The following is a 19,409-nucleotide window of genomic DNA, read 5'->3' as shown; positions in this document are numbered from 1 at the left end:
AACTTTATAAAATCGTTTGTTTTTGCACTATAGAATCTTTTGATGATGGTTTTTGTCTAATGTGACATCACGTCAGCCACGAGGAGGGTAAAGCTTGTTCGATAGTTTAGAGAGATATAAATTGGACAACAAATATGTTTTTTTAGATAACCCAAATTTATATAAAAGGGTACTGATATATATCTATTATAAACAAGTACTCAAAGTCATACACGGCAATACTATTTCATCCAAACTAATCAAACCTAAGAAGAGTAGTTTGATTTTGCCTTTGTGGCTAGACAAAACATATAAACCGCTCCGAACAATCAAAGAAACCAAGCACAATTCACTAATGATACTCCATCCTAGCACCGGATATAGCTCTTGCAAGGTCTGCCTAATCCTAATCATCAAAAGCGGTGGCGTGACACCGTGCGCAGGGCTCCAGAACAGTCAGCTTAGTTGTAGGTGCAACTTTATCCTCAATGTACATTCTTATAGCTTCCACCGCTCTAGATGCTTGCTCCATCCTATACTTGCTGTAGCCAACGACAGAATCATCCCCCGAGCAACATGGAGACCTAACATCGCCACGAAATGTGTCGAATGTAAGGCGCTCGAGTGAGACTGCGCTCTTCACAATGCAGCATGTTAGCTCAACCAGGCTCTTTGTAGATTTGAATGTTATCATTTCCACAATCTTGAGGTGGTGGTGCTGTCGTTCAGGCAACTGCCTCAAATCTGAAGAACCTACCAATTCATTCCCCATATCTATCAGAGGTGCCTAAAGACAAAACCAAGAAACTGAATCATCAATAGATCGATGCGCCCAAATTTACCGAGTCACCACATACATTGATTTGCTAGAAATATAGGATGGAGAAAATGTCTTACCTGCAGCCGCCAAGTCTCCAAGAAAGGAGATGCATCCAAGAAAGAAACCAGAGAAGAATAATCACAGGTTGGGGACAAGGCCGATGAAATAATCTGAAGGTATAGGTGCTTGAGGTTGACGAATTTAGTCGGCAGCATTGGTATATCCACCTGCACAACAAATATGCCATGTTCAGATTTATTATATATACACCTGTGCACATATATATAACAGTAGATATGACTACTGCCGATCCTATGGAATGTATCGATACTCTGCAGTATACCTCATGGCTTGAACATAATAAAAGACTCTCAAGATTTGGCATAATGGATGGAAGCTCAGCACGACCATAGCAGATGGCATTCGCACGAAACAAGCTCAGTTCCTTCATTGTTTGTGATGCTTCTCCAAGCGAGAGGTTTCGAACTCCTGGGATAAGGTGAAAACTGGAGAGACTTGGAGCTTTGTTCTCTATAATTTGCAGAGCACTGCAACAAACGACACTCATGTAGCTGAGCTTCTGCATAACGGAAGGTATCTCGAGGGAGATTATCTCCTTGCAATCACTGAGGACCAAACGCTCCAAAGCAAGGGAATTGGAAAGAAGGCACCCTAACTCATCCCCCGTGATACACACAGAATACAGACACAAACTTGTTAGGCTTCTAAAGGGACCAAGTTCAGCAGTGGGACAGAAGACACAAGAGTAAAGATCAAGAGACCGAATTGAGCTCCTAATCCCTCCAGATAAAACTGAGCATGGGAAGCTGAACCCTTTATATAGCTTAAGGGTGAGCTCTTCAATCCCTGGAGTGATAGCATCATGGAGCCATCTGTCGAGATAAGGAAAGAAATCATATAGATCACTCAAATGAAGCTCCAATATTTTCAAGCCAATCCCTGAGTGATTTCTGAGGATTCTGTGGATTCTGCGTCCTAAACTTGTGTTATGTGCCTTGACCGTTTCTGAACTCAAGATTAGTTTGGGATAACATCTCCAGGAGCTTAGAAAGGTGCGAGAAACGCAAGCAGCACGAGCAGCAGCATCCATTGGCATTAAAGAATGAATATGACGCAAGATATCCTGCATGCACAACAATGGGATGAATTTTCAACTTTAAAGACAAGTGAGATTTCAATCAGATAATAAAGGAAAAACAGTAGAACCACATGGAGTACATCTTCTTCCCCATGTAGCTCTCTGCATGCTTGCAAAAGGTATGTAAATTGCCAACTGAATCTAAAGTAGCAGGTAACTTAGCATTTCGCAGAGAAGTTTTTCCCAGACGGTATTACTACAGGCTTTCTGACAACGGGAAAAAATACACGTACTGATAGCCAGCACCGATTAACTAGTATAATATTTAATTTAATTATCTGTTCTTGCTTGCTGCTTGCATAACAGCACACAGAGTAAACAATGTGTCTATCAAAATGCACAAGACGATGTTTTATCGCGGAATAACAGGTCAAAATCGCACAAGTGAGAGATCCTAGGCTAATACGATTATTTGCATATTTCATCAAGAAACAACGATACAGCATCAACAGGCACATGCCTGATTATGTAGATATATGCCTGATTATGTAGATATATACTAAGGTTCCCTAAAAAAAAAGATATATACTAAGGTTCTCCATGTTTAAAAACTTGAGCTAAAAGATCCAACAGAATAGCCCCCCTTCAGAATTTTATGTTGCCCATACCTCAGGAAGGCATGGGATGGAATATCCGAATGTTTGTCCATCTTGAGAATTGCCATCACCATGTCCTTGACAGGGTGAGTCCTTAATTTCGTCCACCGTAGCAACGGATCCATCTGCATGCCGACAAACACGGTTGTGGAAATTCAATATCAAATAATAAAAATTTAAAAAATGTTATACGTGTGACATAATCTAAACAATGAATCCATAACGAACAGATTAAAGAAAAAAAGCTAACAGATGAAAAAGGTCATCTTTTTTATGAGATGATGAAAGAAGAAAACAGCAAACGAATCAGACGATTAGCCTTACTCCGGGCTGAGGTGGCTTGCTGACGCTCCTGGGTCTCGCTCTGAATCCACATGGTACGAGTGGAAGACGACACGAAGTACACCACCCTCCCCGAGATCTCTCGTGGAGTTTCCGTTCTCCTGCAGATCTGCGATGCTATCTGTTTACACATCAATCATCGTAGTAGCCTCCGTATATATATATATTTGTGGACCACCTCCCTCGCGCGCTAGATTTGGATTGGATGATTGAACCAGAATCCGAATACGCATCGGCGGGAAGGAGAGTAAATTTGGGACTCTTCTGTCCCGGTTGGAAACATATGACGGGATCCGATTAGGCACCGGCTGTTCCTACTCCGCATCCGCGGCCGATATGACCCCAGCTGTTGCTCCGTGAAACCGCCGTGGCCTCCAGCTCCAGCTCGGCGTCGCAGCCGTAGGTCGGCTCCTCTGCATCAGCAAGAGACGGGATGGCGTTCGCCTGCAGCAAGAAAGGGGCGGAACGGGACGGCGCTCGCCGTCGCCCTGGTGGCTTGGTCCTCTACGGCGGCGGCGGCTCTGCGCTCGGAGGAAAAAAGCACGGGAGTGGCTATCAGCTGTGCGAGAAAGAGAAAATGCTGCCATTATGAAAACTGGGCTTCGCAATTTTGTCATCCCGCAAATAGGATTCGTAAATCTACCATTCTCAAACGATACACACCCTCAAATATGCCCTGAGCAGGATTTTACTCTAATTTAAATTTTTCTTTTTACCATGCCTTATTTCTCTTCCCGTTTTGCCCCTCCTCTTTATCCATTCATTCACGCGACCGAGTCGTGCGTTCACGGAGTTTAACGGAGGGAGCCGCGACTGGAAGAGGCGCCGCATCCGCGGCGGACGAGACAAGCCGGCGCCGCCCCGTCGATCTGCGCCAGGCCACCGGCGCTGCTTCCTCCGTCCGCTCAAGCCGACGCGCTTCTGCCCCGACGCCCTGTCCGCGAGACGCCGCGGGCGCAGCAGCACCCCATCGCGTCCACGCCACGCCACGGCTCCAGCACGCGCCACCACCCCGACGCATCCACACTGAAGCCTGATGAAGCTAACTTCGGCGGGATCGAGCGCAAGCGGAACTGGAAGGAGTGAGTGCCCCTTTTGCCATGTTCCATTGGTCCGGATTCAGAGCAAGCAGCCGGCGACATTGGGCAAGTGGTTTCTCAAGTGCCCATACAACATCAAGGTAACGATTGTTGACATTGGGGATCTGCCTGTGTTTTTTTGGTGCTGCTTGTGATTGATGTGTTTTGGCTGCAGGGTGATCCCAGTACCTGTGGTTACATTCGTCAAATGTGAAATTGGAAACACAAGAACAGGGATTCAAGGCTAAGATGGAAGAGGCATCCTGTGATTGTTGCTCTGAATTGAAAGCTGAATTGATAGAGTTGAAGCAAACAGTTGATAGTGTTGTAGCTGAAATTTGGAAAATGAAGGTGAAGCCTGCAGAGAGGAATCCTGGGCAGATTCATGAGCCGAAGCCTGGGCCGAAGCAAATTGTTATCGATTATTCTATTTTTGTGGGGTTTGTAGGTGTCCTCATAGGTGTTGTGGTTGCCTGTATGTGGAAGTGAACAGCTGTTGTATGTAGCAACTTTGGAATGTGGTGGTCGACCAATGTGTTGTAATGACATCTACATCCTATGTAATGAAGATGTTTTATGCAGATCAGCCTGTGGCATGATTTTGACAGAACCTTGTTTGAATTTAGACAAAATTTTGACAGAACTTTGCTTGACTTTGGGTTGCTTTTCAATGGATAGAATTTTGACACAATTTCATGATCACACCAACATTCCAGAAACATTGGTCTAGATTGTTGTCCAAATACAATAACATAGGTCCAGATACATGTCTCAAAAATAATAACATAGGTCCAGATACAATTTCACGATCACAATAGCATAGGTAGCATTTAAGTTTTGTGATCAATTGGTTTTCAGTCTCCTTGGCTTCAGTTTCTTCGGTGGGCTCCTCTTTTGCACAGTCTTCTTTGGTGAGGCAACAAGGATGGGATCAACACCTTCACCTAGCAGGGTTTGGAGCCGGCTGCAATAAAAGGATGAAATATGTCATTTGTAGCTCTTGTGTACAAGTATAAAAAGAATGAGAATTAGTATGTTGCATGCCCTCTTGTCACCCTAACGGGGCTGTTTTGTATAATTTGTTCCCTTGTGAGCCTTGTCGGGCTGGAGAGTGCATTTGGGGCTGGTGCAGCCAATTCTTCTTCATTGCATACATTTGGGGATGGTGGTGCCATTTCTTGGTCATTGAAAGCAGCTGTTGATTCAGCAGTAGCTGTAGCCTGAGATTTCTCTCCCTTCCTTGCTCTCTTTGTTGGGATTTTTGCATTCTCACCATACTTTGTTGTATTTTTTCGTGGCTTTCTTTTCCTGCAAGTTAAGAAAAAAAATACTTAAGTTAATAAGCACAAGTGAGGACAGCGAGTAAATATAGCAGTTTTTACCTTTTTTTAGTCCCATTAAGATGGCATTTGTAGCTTGTTTCACCATGGCCCAATTCTCCACATCCCTTGCACTTCCTTTTGCCTCTAATCATTTTCTTCTTGCCCTGTTCTGCCTCATTTGCAGCTTGTTTATCTGCCTCATTTGCTGCTTCCTTGGCTGCCTTCTTTCCTTTGCTGCCACCACCTTCAAGGAATCCTTTGATCCTGAGTTTTCTGTACCTACCAGCAGTCTTCTTGTCAAGTGGTGCCTTAATCACATCAGGCAAATCAACATCTGGCCACTGTGACCTATCAGGCAATGGCTCTATAAGCCTCTTGTAAGCCGACTTGAACCTGTCAACTGAGTAATACTCGTGCACAAAATCCTCCATATTTACGTTAGGCCATGGTACACTTGTAATCAAAGCCAAAGCATGCTGGCAAGGCTTACCAGTATGCTGCCACTCAAGACAGGTGCATTCATGCATATCAGACTTAACAACATGTCTACTGTGAGTGTTAGTGGTGTCCCAAATTTCAGCTGCAGCTCTGCCACCATCGACAACAGTCAAGTGCCCAAGTCCTCTAGTTCTAGCTTTACACTGTTGTATAACTGCTGGAAGGATCTTCCCAGTAAGCCTTTCTGAAATTTTTCTCCTTTTTGCCCATAACACCATAATCATCTCTCTGAGTTTGTCTGCAAGCTCAACAACAGGAAGATCTTTCCAGTCCCTGATCCAGTTGTTAAACACTTCAGCAAGGTTATTGGTGATATAATCACATTTAATCTCAGGATTGAAGCTAGATCTCATCCAAAGTTTATAATGGTGAGCCTCCATCCAAACCAACACATCAGGACAAGCATCAGTGACTGACTTGTAAAAATAATTGAAAACTGATTCTCTATAAGCTCTAGCTGCAGGATACATCTTAGAGAATACATCACCAACAAACCTTTTAATAAAATTGTTCATTAGATGTCTAAAGCATTCCCTATGTTCAGCCTGCGGAAACACATTCTTAACTGCATTTTCTAGACCTTTGCATGCATCTGAAGAAATAGCTAAAACAGGAAGATCTCCTATGGCCTTATGCAACTGAGTCATAAACCAAGTCCAGTTATCTGTTGTCTCACTATCAATGAAGCCAAAAGCAACCGGGTACATCCAGTTGTGACCATCTATACCACAAGCTGCAGCTAAATGACCATTCCATCTGCCATTAAGTGCAGTGGAGTCTACGCTAAGGTATGGCCTGCAGCCTTCTAAAAAGCCTTCAATGCAAGGTTTTAATGCACAAAAAAATCTATGAAAATAGAGCTTGTTGTCTACCTCCTTAATTCCAATCTCAACAACACTACCTGGACATCTCTTCAGGACCTCTGCCCTCCAATTGAATAGCAGCTGAAAGCTCTCTTCCCATTTTCCATACAATTCTCTCAAAGCAATTTGCCTACCTCTACAGATAGTGTCATAATGAATTATGCACTTGTGCTCATCCTGTAAAGTTTCTTGCAATTCCTTAGGGCCCATAAATGTTTTCTTCCTAAGGTGATGTACTGCCTTTGAAGCAACCCAAGCACTGGTTTGTGTGTTAGTCTGCCTCCTAGCACTTGAGTCACATGTATGCTTATCAACAACCACTGTCACCTGTCACAAAAAATAATTAGTGAAGGCAAAAAAAAAAAGAAGAAGCATGAAAAATATTAGCAACCCAATGTTATTCAAATTAAAGGGAAAATACATTAGCAGCAAGTTAGTACCATAATGGTGCAACCATCAGGCTGTCTACGCCCAACAAGATGCCAAGGACAATCTGATCCCCCCTTGCATCCTCCAATATATCTTTCACGATCAGTTTTGACAACACGTAGTTCAAACTCCTTATTTATAGCATATTGTCTCACAGCCAATCTAAACTCAATCATGTTAGGATAACTGTGCCAAGATCCATACTAGGCCGATTTGGATCATACACCACAGTCCTCTCCCCTGGTAAATAGTCATCAACTTCAATGGCTGCCCCATTTGTATCAACTTCCTCAGTCCTCTGATCAGCATCGATGTTCTGTTGACTGCAACCTTGACTGGTTGCCTTCCTTGCCTTATCAGCCTCCTCATCCTCAGCCCTAAATCCCATCAATTCATACATCACCTCATCATCAACAATCTCAATTCTTCCCTCTTCATCTCGACTTTCCTCAATGCGTAGCGTATCCCAATCAATGAGAGGTGTCTGCATCTGCTGTGCAGGGTGTTCTACCAGTGCTAAGCTAAGCCCAGGCTCCCCATCGAGCCTAGTAAAGAGAAAATAAGGTGGCATAGTTAGATTACCACCAAATCTATGCTGATCGAGTCTCATCTACACGCTTGGACCCAGTTAGATTTCACCATAACAAGAATACGTACCCTTGGATGACATCGGGCAAGTCCTCCATCCAGCAATGGGAGCAGCGCCGGCGTCGGCCAGCAAAGCCGGGATGCCTGGCTGCCTTTGGGGAAACAGCCCGAGGTGGACTGCAGTTGACCGTCGGCGGCGGCGTCAGATGCGGCGGTGGCGGGGAACCCTTCCCTCTCTCCCTCTTGACCTAGCGGCGTCGCTCCATCTCTCTGCCGTCTGTCTCCCGAGAGAGAACGCAACGCACGACGACTCTGAGACTCGACGACTCTGTCCCGTGAATGAATGGATAAGGAGGAGGGGCAAAACGGGAAGAGAAATAAGGCATGGCAAAAAGAAAAATTTAAATTAGAGTAAAATCCTGCTTAGGGCATATTTGATGGGTATGCATCGTTTGAGAATGGCAAATGTGCGAATCCCATTTGCGGGATGGCAAAATTGCGAAGCCCAGTTTTCATAATGGCAGAATTACCATTTTCTCTGCGAGAAACGGGCGGACGAATCGAGCAGGGGAGGAAAAAAAAGTGCGATCTACCCATCCCCACAAATGAAATTTGCTACTTTGCCATTCTCGTCTTTCTAGATACTATTTGTTGATTTATTATTACTGACCTCGCCTCTCTTACATCTAGGAATGCAAGACTTAGGCCTTGTTTAGTTTCAAAATTTTTTTGGAAAATCGACACTCTAGCACTTTCATTTGTATTTGATAAATATTGTTCAATTATAAACTAACTAGGCTTAAAAGATTCATCTCGTCAATTCTGACCAAACTATGTAATTAGTTTTTATTGTCGTCTATATTTAATACTCCATGCATACGTCTAAAGATTCGATGTGACGGGAAATCTGAAAAATTTTGTAAAATTTTTAGGAACTAAACAAGGCCTTAGTCTGTTCATCATCAATAACTAGGTTTATATCTTCATCAAGGCAATTCTCACAGGAGCTATCAGTGCTTATGACTAAGCCTGCGACAATGACACTTGCTGCAATTGTCACTGATTGCCTCGATATGTAGGAAATCATCTTCCTCTCAACTGCTGGTGCATTTCCTAAATGGCTTGGATCACGCAGATCCACAAGAGTGGAGAATCAAACACTTCACGCAGATTTTCACAAAGTCCGCGAGCCAAAGAGATGCAAGAATTCTCAGGATTTAAAGAACCCATGATCAGACGGCTGATATTTTAGCTAGGCAAGCACTTCTTCTTTCAACTTGGCTTCAACTTGCTCTAATGCAGCAAATTATGTTGTCTCTTATATAGTGCTGGGGCTAATGTTATGACAACGTTCAAACATGCAAATTAAAATAATCAAAAGACACAGTTTGTTGTACAAGACTTGGCACGTACAACTTAGCAAGTTATCACTTACCACTCAACATCCACGACGCAAATAAATTTATGGTCGAAAATTCCTTCATAATGAGAATTGACTTAAATTTCTTCAAAGACCCAAAAAGATCATATACCTTGATGTAGACAAAAACAATGTTTCACAAACTACCAAAACAAGATACATATTTTAGTAATAATCAAGAAAATTTGAAAAACGGCTAGGAACCCAAATGACTATACAAATCAGTGCAGCCACGTGTCATATTGCAAACTTATACATTCGGAAGATGCACAGACAAATAGCTGCAACAGCTCAACGTAATTTAAGTTTGCCACATATTTGTATATCCCAATAAAAATTTCTAGAACACACTGAACTGTTCTCAGTCCATACATATATCAAATGCGCGTCACTCATCTTCCATTTATACAAGTGAAAACCACACATCAATACATCTCTGATATCTAACCCCCCACACACATTATCTTATCGAAGCTCCCAGTCATATTCTTTATTTTTGTGTGTGTGTTTTTGCAAAGTGTGCGTGCCACACATAGATGTATCGCAGCATCTTGGGCTGTGCAGGATGCAGTCAAATTCAGCTTTTGCAAGAAAACTCCCAACCTACAAAAGAACATTAGAGTTACATGAGCATCATTGATTAGATCATGTCATAGTTATTACATTAAATATGAGGCATATATTTAAATATTTACTTGTGTTGCATCGGGGAAAAATAATATCACGATAGTGTACTGTTACCCAAATAAGATATTACAAGCATGATGTTCAGAACATCAATATTACATAGGTAAATGGCCATGAGTTGCAACCAGAAAAAAAATAATATCATGATAATATAACTATGAACGTGGGTTATACTATTAACCAAAAACAATATTTCGAGCATGATGTTTGGGACATAAATATTTCATGAGTCTTCATAAAGGATGGACAATTAAATATAACTCAAGCTTTGATGTGGAATTGAAACAACCTAGTTCATACCATAAGAATCTAGTTCATTACAACTATCTATTCTACAACTTCTTCTATGATATGCTTAAGATGGTCTTGTGCTTTCACCTAGAATTACAATTGTAAGCCAATAGCTGGATCATAAAGTCATTTCTATCCGCTAGCCATTCCATGCAAAGTTAAATATGAAATCAGAAAGTGTCGCATATAAAATTAGTAGCTTTATAACTTGGAATGGCGGGAGTACCTTTTTTTTCTAAAAAGTATGTTATACTCAGCTTTGTTTTACTCTTATAGCATTGATCGAATCATTTAATTTTGTTTTGTAGAATAGAATTACCAAATAATAATAGTCAAAGTCATTTAGCTGATGTAATCAACCAAAACTTAGAACTAAACAATATGCTTAGAAAGTTGTCGAAACAAAGGAAACAAGTAGCTATGTGAACTTGTTTAGATTAGCAACTGTTATCGGTGGACCCCGCACGGCATTACCAGGTCCTTTTATCATCTTCTCAGCCATATTATTTTTTGGAGGGACAGCAGGAGCAACAAATAAAAGTGCACGAGATGTTTGGTACTTCCTCTGTCCAATAAAATGCAATTCTCATTTCTTCCCTCGGAGTCAGAAAATCTGTCAGCCTAATACACAATCCATTTTTTTCCTTAAAAACTTCATTGTATGATTCAAGAATTCACCGAAATTGTGATGATTCTGTACCCATAACTCAGTGGATCAAAAGAAAGAGTAATGAATGATTTACAATGGGAAGCTAGTACTTCGTCCGCAAACTGTATAGAAAGTTATAAAGTAATAACATGAATCGTATAAGAATTTCATAGGACTCAGTCCAATTTGCAAAACAAATCCAAGCAGCTGGGCTCATTTTGTCTATATAAAATTATTTCATCGATGCTGAATGGACTTGCAGCACCAGCTCAACCATGGGTGAGATATTTAACGGTAGAGGAACTGATAAATTGGCACTGATTGCTAAATGGCTAACTCAAGTTTTTTTTTCCCTGTGCAAAATTCCTAGTTGAGATTCCTGCTGTACACTGGCATCAGGACGACAAGAAAGAATAAAAAAAATAGTTTACATATCGGAGTGAGGGGTATACCGTATACAAATGGGGAGTCACTGATATGGGTCCTCAAGTGATTCGGTCTGGGAATCCAATATACAGTCCCATCATTTGATGCTTGTTAGCATGCCAGTTTAGTATGATAAGGAGACTTGCTCCGCCATGTAGGAATAGCCAGAATCTGCAATTCACAGAACATGAGAATTTTTTTTAACAAGTTTCAGTATGTTCGATAACTGTCATGTTCAATAAGCTAAAGTTGAAATACAAGGCAGATGCAAGCAAATCTCTGTATATGCTAGTTAAATATGAACTATGACAAACATGTGCATAGCTGCAGGAACCACACATATAAGATGATAGCGTACTGACATGCAACACAAATATCAGAGCAGAAATCAGTTTTTTTTTAATTCGTACGGTAAAAGACAATAGAAAGGTCAAAGGACACAAAGCTGAGGAGAAAACATTCAGAACAATGTTGCATTAACAGTACATGTTCCTAGCAGCTAGAAAGGTATGGCACTGAATCTGCATGTGATTTAGAATAGTTTTATCCGGCTTCTTCATGATCCTCAAAATTTACAGTATTTCAGAATGCATGAAAACCAATGCCCTTTGGAAGGTGTGGATATGAAGTAGTAAGTGGGTTCAATACCTTGAACTTTTGCATATTATCACCAACTGAAGTTCTCTTCTAGCTTTGACTAAAGGCACACTTGACAACTTCTATACCAAGAAACACTAAGTTGCAAAAGAATATCTGGAAGCATTGTTTTTTTTGGCACAGTTTACGCCTGCAATATGCTAAAAGGGTTCGTGCCTTCAGGAACCTATTAACTAATTGGAATTACGATCAGTCAACAGGCTAAGACACTTTTCTATTTCATAAAATTTGTGGTATTCATACAGTAACAGAGGCAAAACAACAAAATCTATATCATAGCTCCACAAATTCTCTCAACCTCATAATCACGCTCCACCGCATAACTTGGGATTGATGACTGGACATTATTCGCCCAATGATGAAGACAATCAAGCTGCACGAGAGATGTAATTTTCCTTTACCCTTTTTGAAAAGACTATAGAAAGGAACAGGGATTATTGTCCCAGCTGGTATAAACACCAGTGCTTGGAGTTAAACAGTAAAAGCCTGGATCAAAAGTTCAAAAAAAGGATACATACCACCACTTGCTGGAGAATGGGTAATAATGACAGCATCAATCATTGGTTGTCACACTTTGTAGTTTTAAACACATGTGCAAGGTACTGGCTGTTACGGACTTATAGTATAACAGTTATACATTCCTACTGCCACTTGCTGGAGAACATGCCAAAACATAAGTGAGGGACATCAAAGAAAGTGAGGTTAATATGTTCTTTTGGCTTGCTTTGCACCGGAAGTGCTGGACATCAGATAGGTGGTGGCGTCATGGCCTTCAGGATGACAACTCGTGCATCATGTGTGACCAATTGCCTGAAACTTTGGACCACATCATCTTGGGATGTATCTTCAGCCGTGAGGTTTGGGCCGCATGCCTCAGAACCTTCATTGTTGGCTGGAACCTGTGGAAAGAGCGTAACGCGAGGACCTTCGACAGATCTTCAAGACAACCGGCCGTTGTTCTTCAGGATATCTTGGATGAAGCGTCGCTCTGGATGGCGGCTGGTTTCAGGAGTCTGAGGGCGATCGTGGCCTACGGCCAGTGATCTGAGCAGTGCCACCAAGCCCTCCCTCTGTAGTTTATTTAATGTCTCTTCTATTTTAGTTCCGGTGTGCGTTTGTGAGGTTCTCCTGCGGTAATCTTCGGATTACTGGGTTAGGCTTTGTTGTAAACTGTTTCCTCTATAATGAAATACATGCAGCGCATGTTCTCTAAAAAAAATTAAGGCAATTGACAAAATCAGGAGAGGATTTCTTTGGAAAGGGAAAGAGCAAGCAAACGGGGGATGTTTAGTCGCCTGGGAGAAGGTCATGAGGCCCTTGGACCTTGGGGGTCTGGGTATTCCCAATCTAGAGGTCATGGCTTGGGCTTTGCAGGCAAGATGGCACTGGCACAAGAAAACTCGAGCTGATCACCCATGGACAGACCTCAAACTCTCCTCTCACCCTAATTCTCTTGCCTTGTTTGCTATTGCTGTTAACACAGAAATTGGAAATGGGAGAAATACTCTTTTTTGGTCGGATAGATGGCTTCATGGTTGCACCATTGAGGGCCTTGCACCTTTGGTTGTTGATTGTGTGCCTCCCCGAATTCGTAACAAGCGAACAGTGGCTGAGGCCCTTGAAGATAATAGGTGGGTTTCTGATATTAAGGGGGGACTCTCTGGGGTTGGAATTTGTGAATTTCTTCAACTCGGATTGTATCAGGGAGTTTGATTTGAGTGACCAAGAGGATCGTCATATATGGAAGCTAGATGCAAGTGGCAGTTATTCCTCCAAATCAGCCTACAGAGCATATTTTTTTGGTTCTGTAACTTTTGAACCTTGGAGACGGCTGTGGAAATCTTGGGCCCCAAACAAGTGCAAAACTTTTCTGTTGTTGGCAATTCATAATAGGTGTTGGACAGCAGATAGATTGGCTAAAAGGGGTCTGCCCCATCCAGATAAGTGTCCCCTTTGCGATCAAGAAGAAGAGACCATACAACACCTTCGAACTCCATGTTTTGTAGCAAGGCAAGTTTGGTTCAACCTGTTTGTTCCACTGAACCTTTCTGGGTCAGTTCCACGTCAGAATGAATCTAGCTTTGCTGAATGGTGGCGCAGGACTATTAAAAGATTGAAAAAAGAGGACAGAAAGGAGGTTAGTTCCCTTATCATTTTAGGGTCTTGGATGATCTGGAAACATAGGAATGCTTGTGTTCTTGAGGGTGCCTCTCCTTCAGTTAACTCAGTCTTGAGTTCGCTTAAGGATGAACACTGTCTTTGGTGCTTAGCAGGCACTAAAAAACTGCAAGGTCTAGACCTTGGAAGGGTCGCCTAGGTCAAGTCTTGGCGTTTTCTGTTTTCTTTAAGGCTTTTTTTTAGTTTGGTTCCCTGACTCTCATATCTGCCCCCCGTATGAGAGGAAGGATTTGTATGGGGACCCTCCTTTTTTTCTCTCTAATACAATGAAATGCAGCTCTCCTGCGTTTTTTTTAAAAGAATTGACTGAAGTAAGATTGTCAAAATTTCAACGCTGGTTGGCCAATTCTGCAAACTCACTTGCAAAGCTCCAAAGAATCCAACTTCTTGCAAACAGAAAATCAAATTTCATGCAACCTCAATAAGGACTTCAGTTTCTTCTGAAACTCTTTGATATTTGCATGTGCTCTCACTTAGTATGCATTCAGACAGTTCAAAGCACATAAGTTCTTGAAGGACAAAGAAAAGAGAAAGGACTCATAAGTTCCCCTGAAGCTTATAGCCATCATGCTTTTTGCTGTAAGTTGTAGTCAAGTTAGAGTGACCAAGCAACTCAAAATTTACCACAACCACAAGGGGGCGGTAGCAGCTGCAGGTTCACGACAAATGGATCGTTCCGTTCAGCACCTGTGATGTAATGGAAGATGTGGTTTAAGGACAGAAGGAGAACGTTTGTGGCAGGGCGTCGGTGGCAGTGGCTTTGATGGCCCGGCTCACGGGCCGTGGGGTCAAGGAGGCAACCTTCTTCGTGTCCGGGACTCACCTAAGGAAGCTGCGTGGGCAGGGATCGGGCTCATCGGTGTCACCTAAGGAAGCTGCACGGGTGGGGGTTGGGCTCATAGGCGTCGACGGTGACAGTAGCCTGGAGTCCTGGAGCAGGTAGCGTCGACAACGGCAGTGGTGCAGTCACGCAGGCTGCAGGGTCGCTGGCGTCAGCGCTGACAGTGGGCAACAGGAGATCACCTTTCCATAGGCCGTGGCGGCTGGAGGTTGCTTCTTCGCACTCATCCGCCTCCTGTTGTCCGGCGGAGAGAACTAAAAAAGGAGGAAAGTCATTACATAGGAAAGGAGCACACGCCATAGAGGAATTATCATGTATGCCTGGTAAAGAAGCACACTGACTTCAGAAGAAAGAAAAGAAGTCATCCGGTCCCAGGAGTTTGTGTTTTCTCATAGGAGAATCCATCCTCTAGTAAAGTTAGCAGTCAGCACATAAATGTCAATACGTCACTCACCACCTAGCTCTTGTATTGTATTAAATCCCACTCAAGTACCGTGGCTGGCGTCGTGTGCGTCACGGCGTGATCACGTAACTGGCTGCGCTGGGTGATCGTGGGATTGATCACAGTTCTTAAAGTGTTATGGGATTTATTTATTTTTTGGGCCGTGCTGAACAGCTGATCACGGATGTTACGATGTTTGATTTTTGCCGGAATGTAAGGGGCTTTCACGGTCCACCTGCAGACGAGATAGAGAAGAGATAGTCATCTCCCTTCTAACAGATAAACTCAAGCCCAACATATCACCAGTTTCACTGTAAGTTTTTGAAAGTGAGGATGTGATGCCAGTACTCCTTTGCATTCAGCAAGAGAAGCCAGTGAGCTATGCGTGTTCTCATCATAAGTAGCATACACGTAAAACTGGAAAATATTCAGACTCATTGAGGCAAAAGGCAAATAGATTGATGAAATTCTATTTCACAGGTACATTATGCAAGTCAAGCAATCAGTATATTGTAAGAATTCAGGAAACAAGACCACATGCAGAATAGCAATCACTATGTAAGAGCCGGTCTTTTCACTATGTAAGAGCCGGTCTTTAGTGACAGGCATCATCGCCCAAAGGTGAAGGACCTAAACACGCACCTCTTGCCCACTTGTCCCACAGATTGCCTAAAATTAATAGGTTAGTGACTTAGTTCATCTCTGGAACACTTCGTCTCACAAATTGATAGATTCTGGAATATTGGATCGGATCATCAGAGGCAAATAACACATGAACTGATGGATTTCTGATGGAAAAACCAAATCTAACCAACGGCCGACAGTACCTTCCTGAAATGCATGGTGACCTAACTAAATCAGAGGCAAGATTCTCCTTTGGAACATTGACAGACAGAATAGATTCCATATGTCCTAACTGAATGGCAGTTAACTTCATCTATCTGAATTATTGTATAATCCATCTGACAAGTTTACTCCATAAATAAATCTCAAGAACTCCAAAAGATTCCATAAAATTTAATTGTATACAAAGAATCCACAAAGAAGTATTAAATAAGTTTGGGCTTAATAAATAAAAGCAAGACGACCCCACATCTAATAAAATCATCAAAAAGGGTCAAACCCACTCAGTACTGAATTCCTCTAATCATCTGACCTTGAGCAAAGGTTGCAGCCAAACGGATTTTTTGTTATTGCATTAAATTTGACTATGGATAGGGACATTTTCTTGTCATAAAACCATAGCATGAAAATTCAAAGGTGGAAACTCTCTTGCGCGCCTACCTACATTGTTGCAATACAAATTCTGGCAGGAACTTTCCTATAATCATATATGCGTGCACACTTTATCAGTCCTAGTTTGCTTAAACAAAATTAACAATCTGGTTACCCAACCATGACCCAGAACACTGAGCCCTCTTTTATTATAAGTTACTAATATTACCAATACCGCACATTCAGATAGCACTCAATTATTTGGAAAAATTATAGGATCAGGGACTGTCATTACAAAGTTGCAGACTCGCAAAAAATGGGTAAAGAATAGCAAAGTAGAAATCACATTAGATGTACTCCTGTCCTGAGGATAATAGTGAACTGTGTTAAAACATGATAGCTGCTGCAGCAACAAATTGTGTACAACTAACAGTGCAGCAGCCATCTCTAGTTCCATGCAATAACCCAAGGTTGACACTGGCAGCATCCCCACCCATATGAACTCTCCCAAAGCTAACTATGATATAAGTGGTATGATGTTTGCAGCAATTGACCAAAGAGACATTTTAAGAGAAAAAAGAACATGTGCCTGATAAGAGGAACAAGGACTTGCCCAGAAGCAAATCGTAGGGTGGGTGCCAAGCCAGCAGTGAGGCTAGGGTCAATGGTTAGGGTTAGACCCACAAACTTTGCATGGGCGCTCCTGCGCGTGGAACCACCGCCATCTCCAGACCCCGTCTCGCTTCCCCGCCTCGAGCGCCAATGGCCCAGCTGGCCTCTGCAGCCGCGGTGCCCCTTCACCAGACTGCGACGCAGCAGCAGGCCAGCAGCAATTGCTGCTCACCAAATCACGACACGACCGCAGAGTCTGTTACCTTGCCGCGTAAACCAAGCCAATCCAAAAACCTCGCAAATCAGCACAACACAAATGCGCGCGTGCATAACAAAAGAATGGCGCACTTCTAGTTATACAGGTAGATGAGATGATACGACTCGTTTGATTAGCTCATGTTAACTGTCACTGGCTTATTTATAAACCTCCACCCACTATCTGATGACCAAACTCCATAATTGTAAACTTATTTTGTTTGTGCAGGTTTGCTAATTTAGAGTTATCTGGTTACCCTTGAGTTTTAAATTGACCACTGGATTTGTATATCAGTCTATTAAGCCACGTAATTGTATCCATCTGTTCGTTTGGACCAACAGTTAATGCTCCACCCTTCCGCTAATGTCTACCTAGCATTATTGGTCCATGTCCAGTGTGTGTCTGCAACTATAAACTACACAAGCACTTAGTAGCTATGAAATCAGATTCAAACGGTGAAGGATCAAACAAAATACTGACAGCGTGAAGACAAGTAACTGAATGAGCAAGCAAATTGATGAAATGTTGCAAGTGGCACACAGAAATATGTGTCACGTAAACTGCACGCCAAACTATACCAACCTGCTCTTGTTTGCCCTCCGGCCGGTGCTGAACCAGCAGGTGAAGACCGGCTACCGCTCCCCTTCGCCGGGCCTGGTACGACGGGCCCGCACTCCGGCTCGCTGCCAAACCGGAACACGTACCGCAGACGGCGGGGGACGCCGACGAACCGAGGCAGCGCAGCCGGGGGAGGAGGAGGAGAGGCGTCGCGGACTCGCGGTGGCAGTGCCGCGCACGGCAACCCAGCCCAGCCCAGCTCCGGCGAGGACGCAACCGTGGGCGTCGCCCTTGGCCTCGCCTGGCGCCGGCCGAGGCCGACGAACTCGAGGAGGAGGAAAAGCGGGGGCGGGTTGGAAAGACACCGGACGCGGCGAGGGCATCGGCGGCGGCGAGAGTCGGGCGGTGGACGGGGCGGCGTCGGCGGCGGTTGAGATTTGAGATTACGGCGGGGGTGTTTGGTGGGGCGTTAAAATTTAACGGCGGTAACATTTTTATTTATTTTATTTATTTTTATTATTTAATAATTACTAATTAGGTTCAAAAGATTCATCGTATAAATTATTTTCTAACTGTTTTTAAAATTTTTAAAATAGTATATATTTAATACTTCATTTATATGTCCAAAAATTCTATGTAATGTGGGTTAAAAAAATCAGGAAGGACTAAATACGACCTTAGAACATCTCTAGCAGTTTGTCATCCGACATTCTCATCTTTAATTTTTGGCAAAATAAAAAAAACTTTCTCCAATGATTTAGCATCTTCCCTCACCATCCTCCCAACCTCTCAAAAATTTATCTCGAGCGCACACATATGTGTGTGGCCTAGAAGCGCATATGAGTTTCCCGACCCGTCCAGTAAACATGAAAAAGATGGAGTTCCATATAAGAAAAAACGCAATAGAAAAATATCTAATGGAAGGTCTTAAACGCGTACACAAACAAACTCAAGGTTTCTCATACAAAATATAAGATCGGATCATAGAAAAAAGTGACGAGAAAAAAAGAATAGAAATATAGGAAACTCTTAGAGATGACTTAAAGCCCTAGTTTAGTTTTGGATAATTGATGAAACCCTAGTACTAACCGCTATACTAAGTGTGTAGATTTTAATGTGGTTGGTACATGCCAAGTGATGGAGCAGGTGATGATCCTGGCGATAATGGTGATAACCACAAGATGATCAAGTGCTCAACTTGGAAAAGAAAAAAGAGAAAAACAAACCCTATGGAGATCAATGCAAAGGTATTGCTTAGGGTTTTTTTGTGATCAAGACACCATAGAGGGTGCGATCACATTTAGGAAGAGGGAAATTCTTTGGCTAAGCGATTATCAAATGCCACTAGGTTTATTGTTCATGTGCATGTATTTAGAACCTAGTAGTGAGTTAACTTAACTCCTTCGAAGAAAATGTTTATGAAAATGGTAACACACTTGCATATGTTGGTACACACATGGTGGTGTTGGTACATTTTAAAAAGGAGGTGGAGTTTGTAGGGT

At 42.6% G+C, this 19,409-nt stretch overlaps 2 protein-coding genes and 1 long non-coding RNA gene across 3 annotated transcripts; 1 reads left to right on the top strand and 2 right to left on the bottom strand.

The window, feature by feature from the left end:
* LOC110437009 (putative F-box/FBD/LRR-repeat protein At5g56810) lies at positions 136–3,517 on the bottom strand. The gene is made up of 5 exons (XM_021464962.1): positions 2,879–3,517; positions 2,567–2,679; positions 1,143–1,943; positions 877–1,026; positions 136–766 (listed from the first exon to the last, which is right to left on the bottom strand). Exons 1-5 carry the CDS (start codon positions 3,027–3,029, stop codon positions 386–388), a joined length of 1,596 nt encoding a protein of 531 aa, XP_021320637.1. The 5' UTR covers positions 3,030–3,517; the 3' UTR covers positions 136–385.
* Positions 3,670–4,585, top strand: LOC110437010. Its single transcript, XR_002454989.1, has 2 exons — positions 3,670–4,076; positions 4,151–4,585. It is a non-coding gene; the product is annotated as an uncharacterized LOC110437010 (long non-coding RNA).
* On the bottom strand, positions 4,649–8,007 carry LOC8068540. The gene is made up of 4 exons (XM_021464961.1): positions 7,745–8,007; positions 5,358–6,985; positions 5,020–5,283; positions 4,649–4,939 (listed from the first exon to the last, which is right to left on the bottom strand). The coding sequence occupies exons 2-4, from the start codon at positions 6,866–6,868 to the stop codon at positions 4,819–4,821; spliced, it is 1,896 nt and encodes a 631-aa protein (XP_021320636.1). The 5' UTR covers positions 6,869–6,985; positions 7,745–8,007; the 3' UTR covers positions 4,649–4,818.

Source organism: Sorghum bicolor, chromosome 7, assembly GCF_000003195.3.
Source record: "Sorghum bicolor cultivar BTx623 chromosome 7, Sorghum_bicolor_NCBIv3, whole genome shotgun sequence".
Classification (NCBI taxonomy): domain Eukaryota; kingdom Viridiplantae; phylum Streptophyta; class Magnoliopsida; order Poales; family Poaceae; genus Sorghum; species Sorghum bicolor.
Note: the sequence above shows the minus strand (reverse complement) of the source record. Positions and strands in the feature narration are given on the sequence as shown.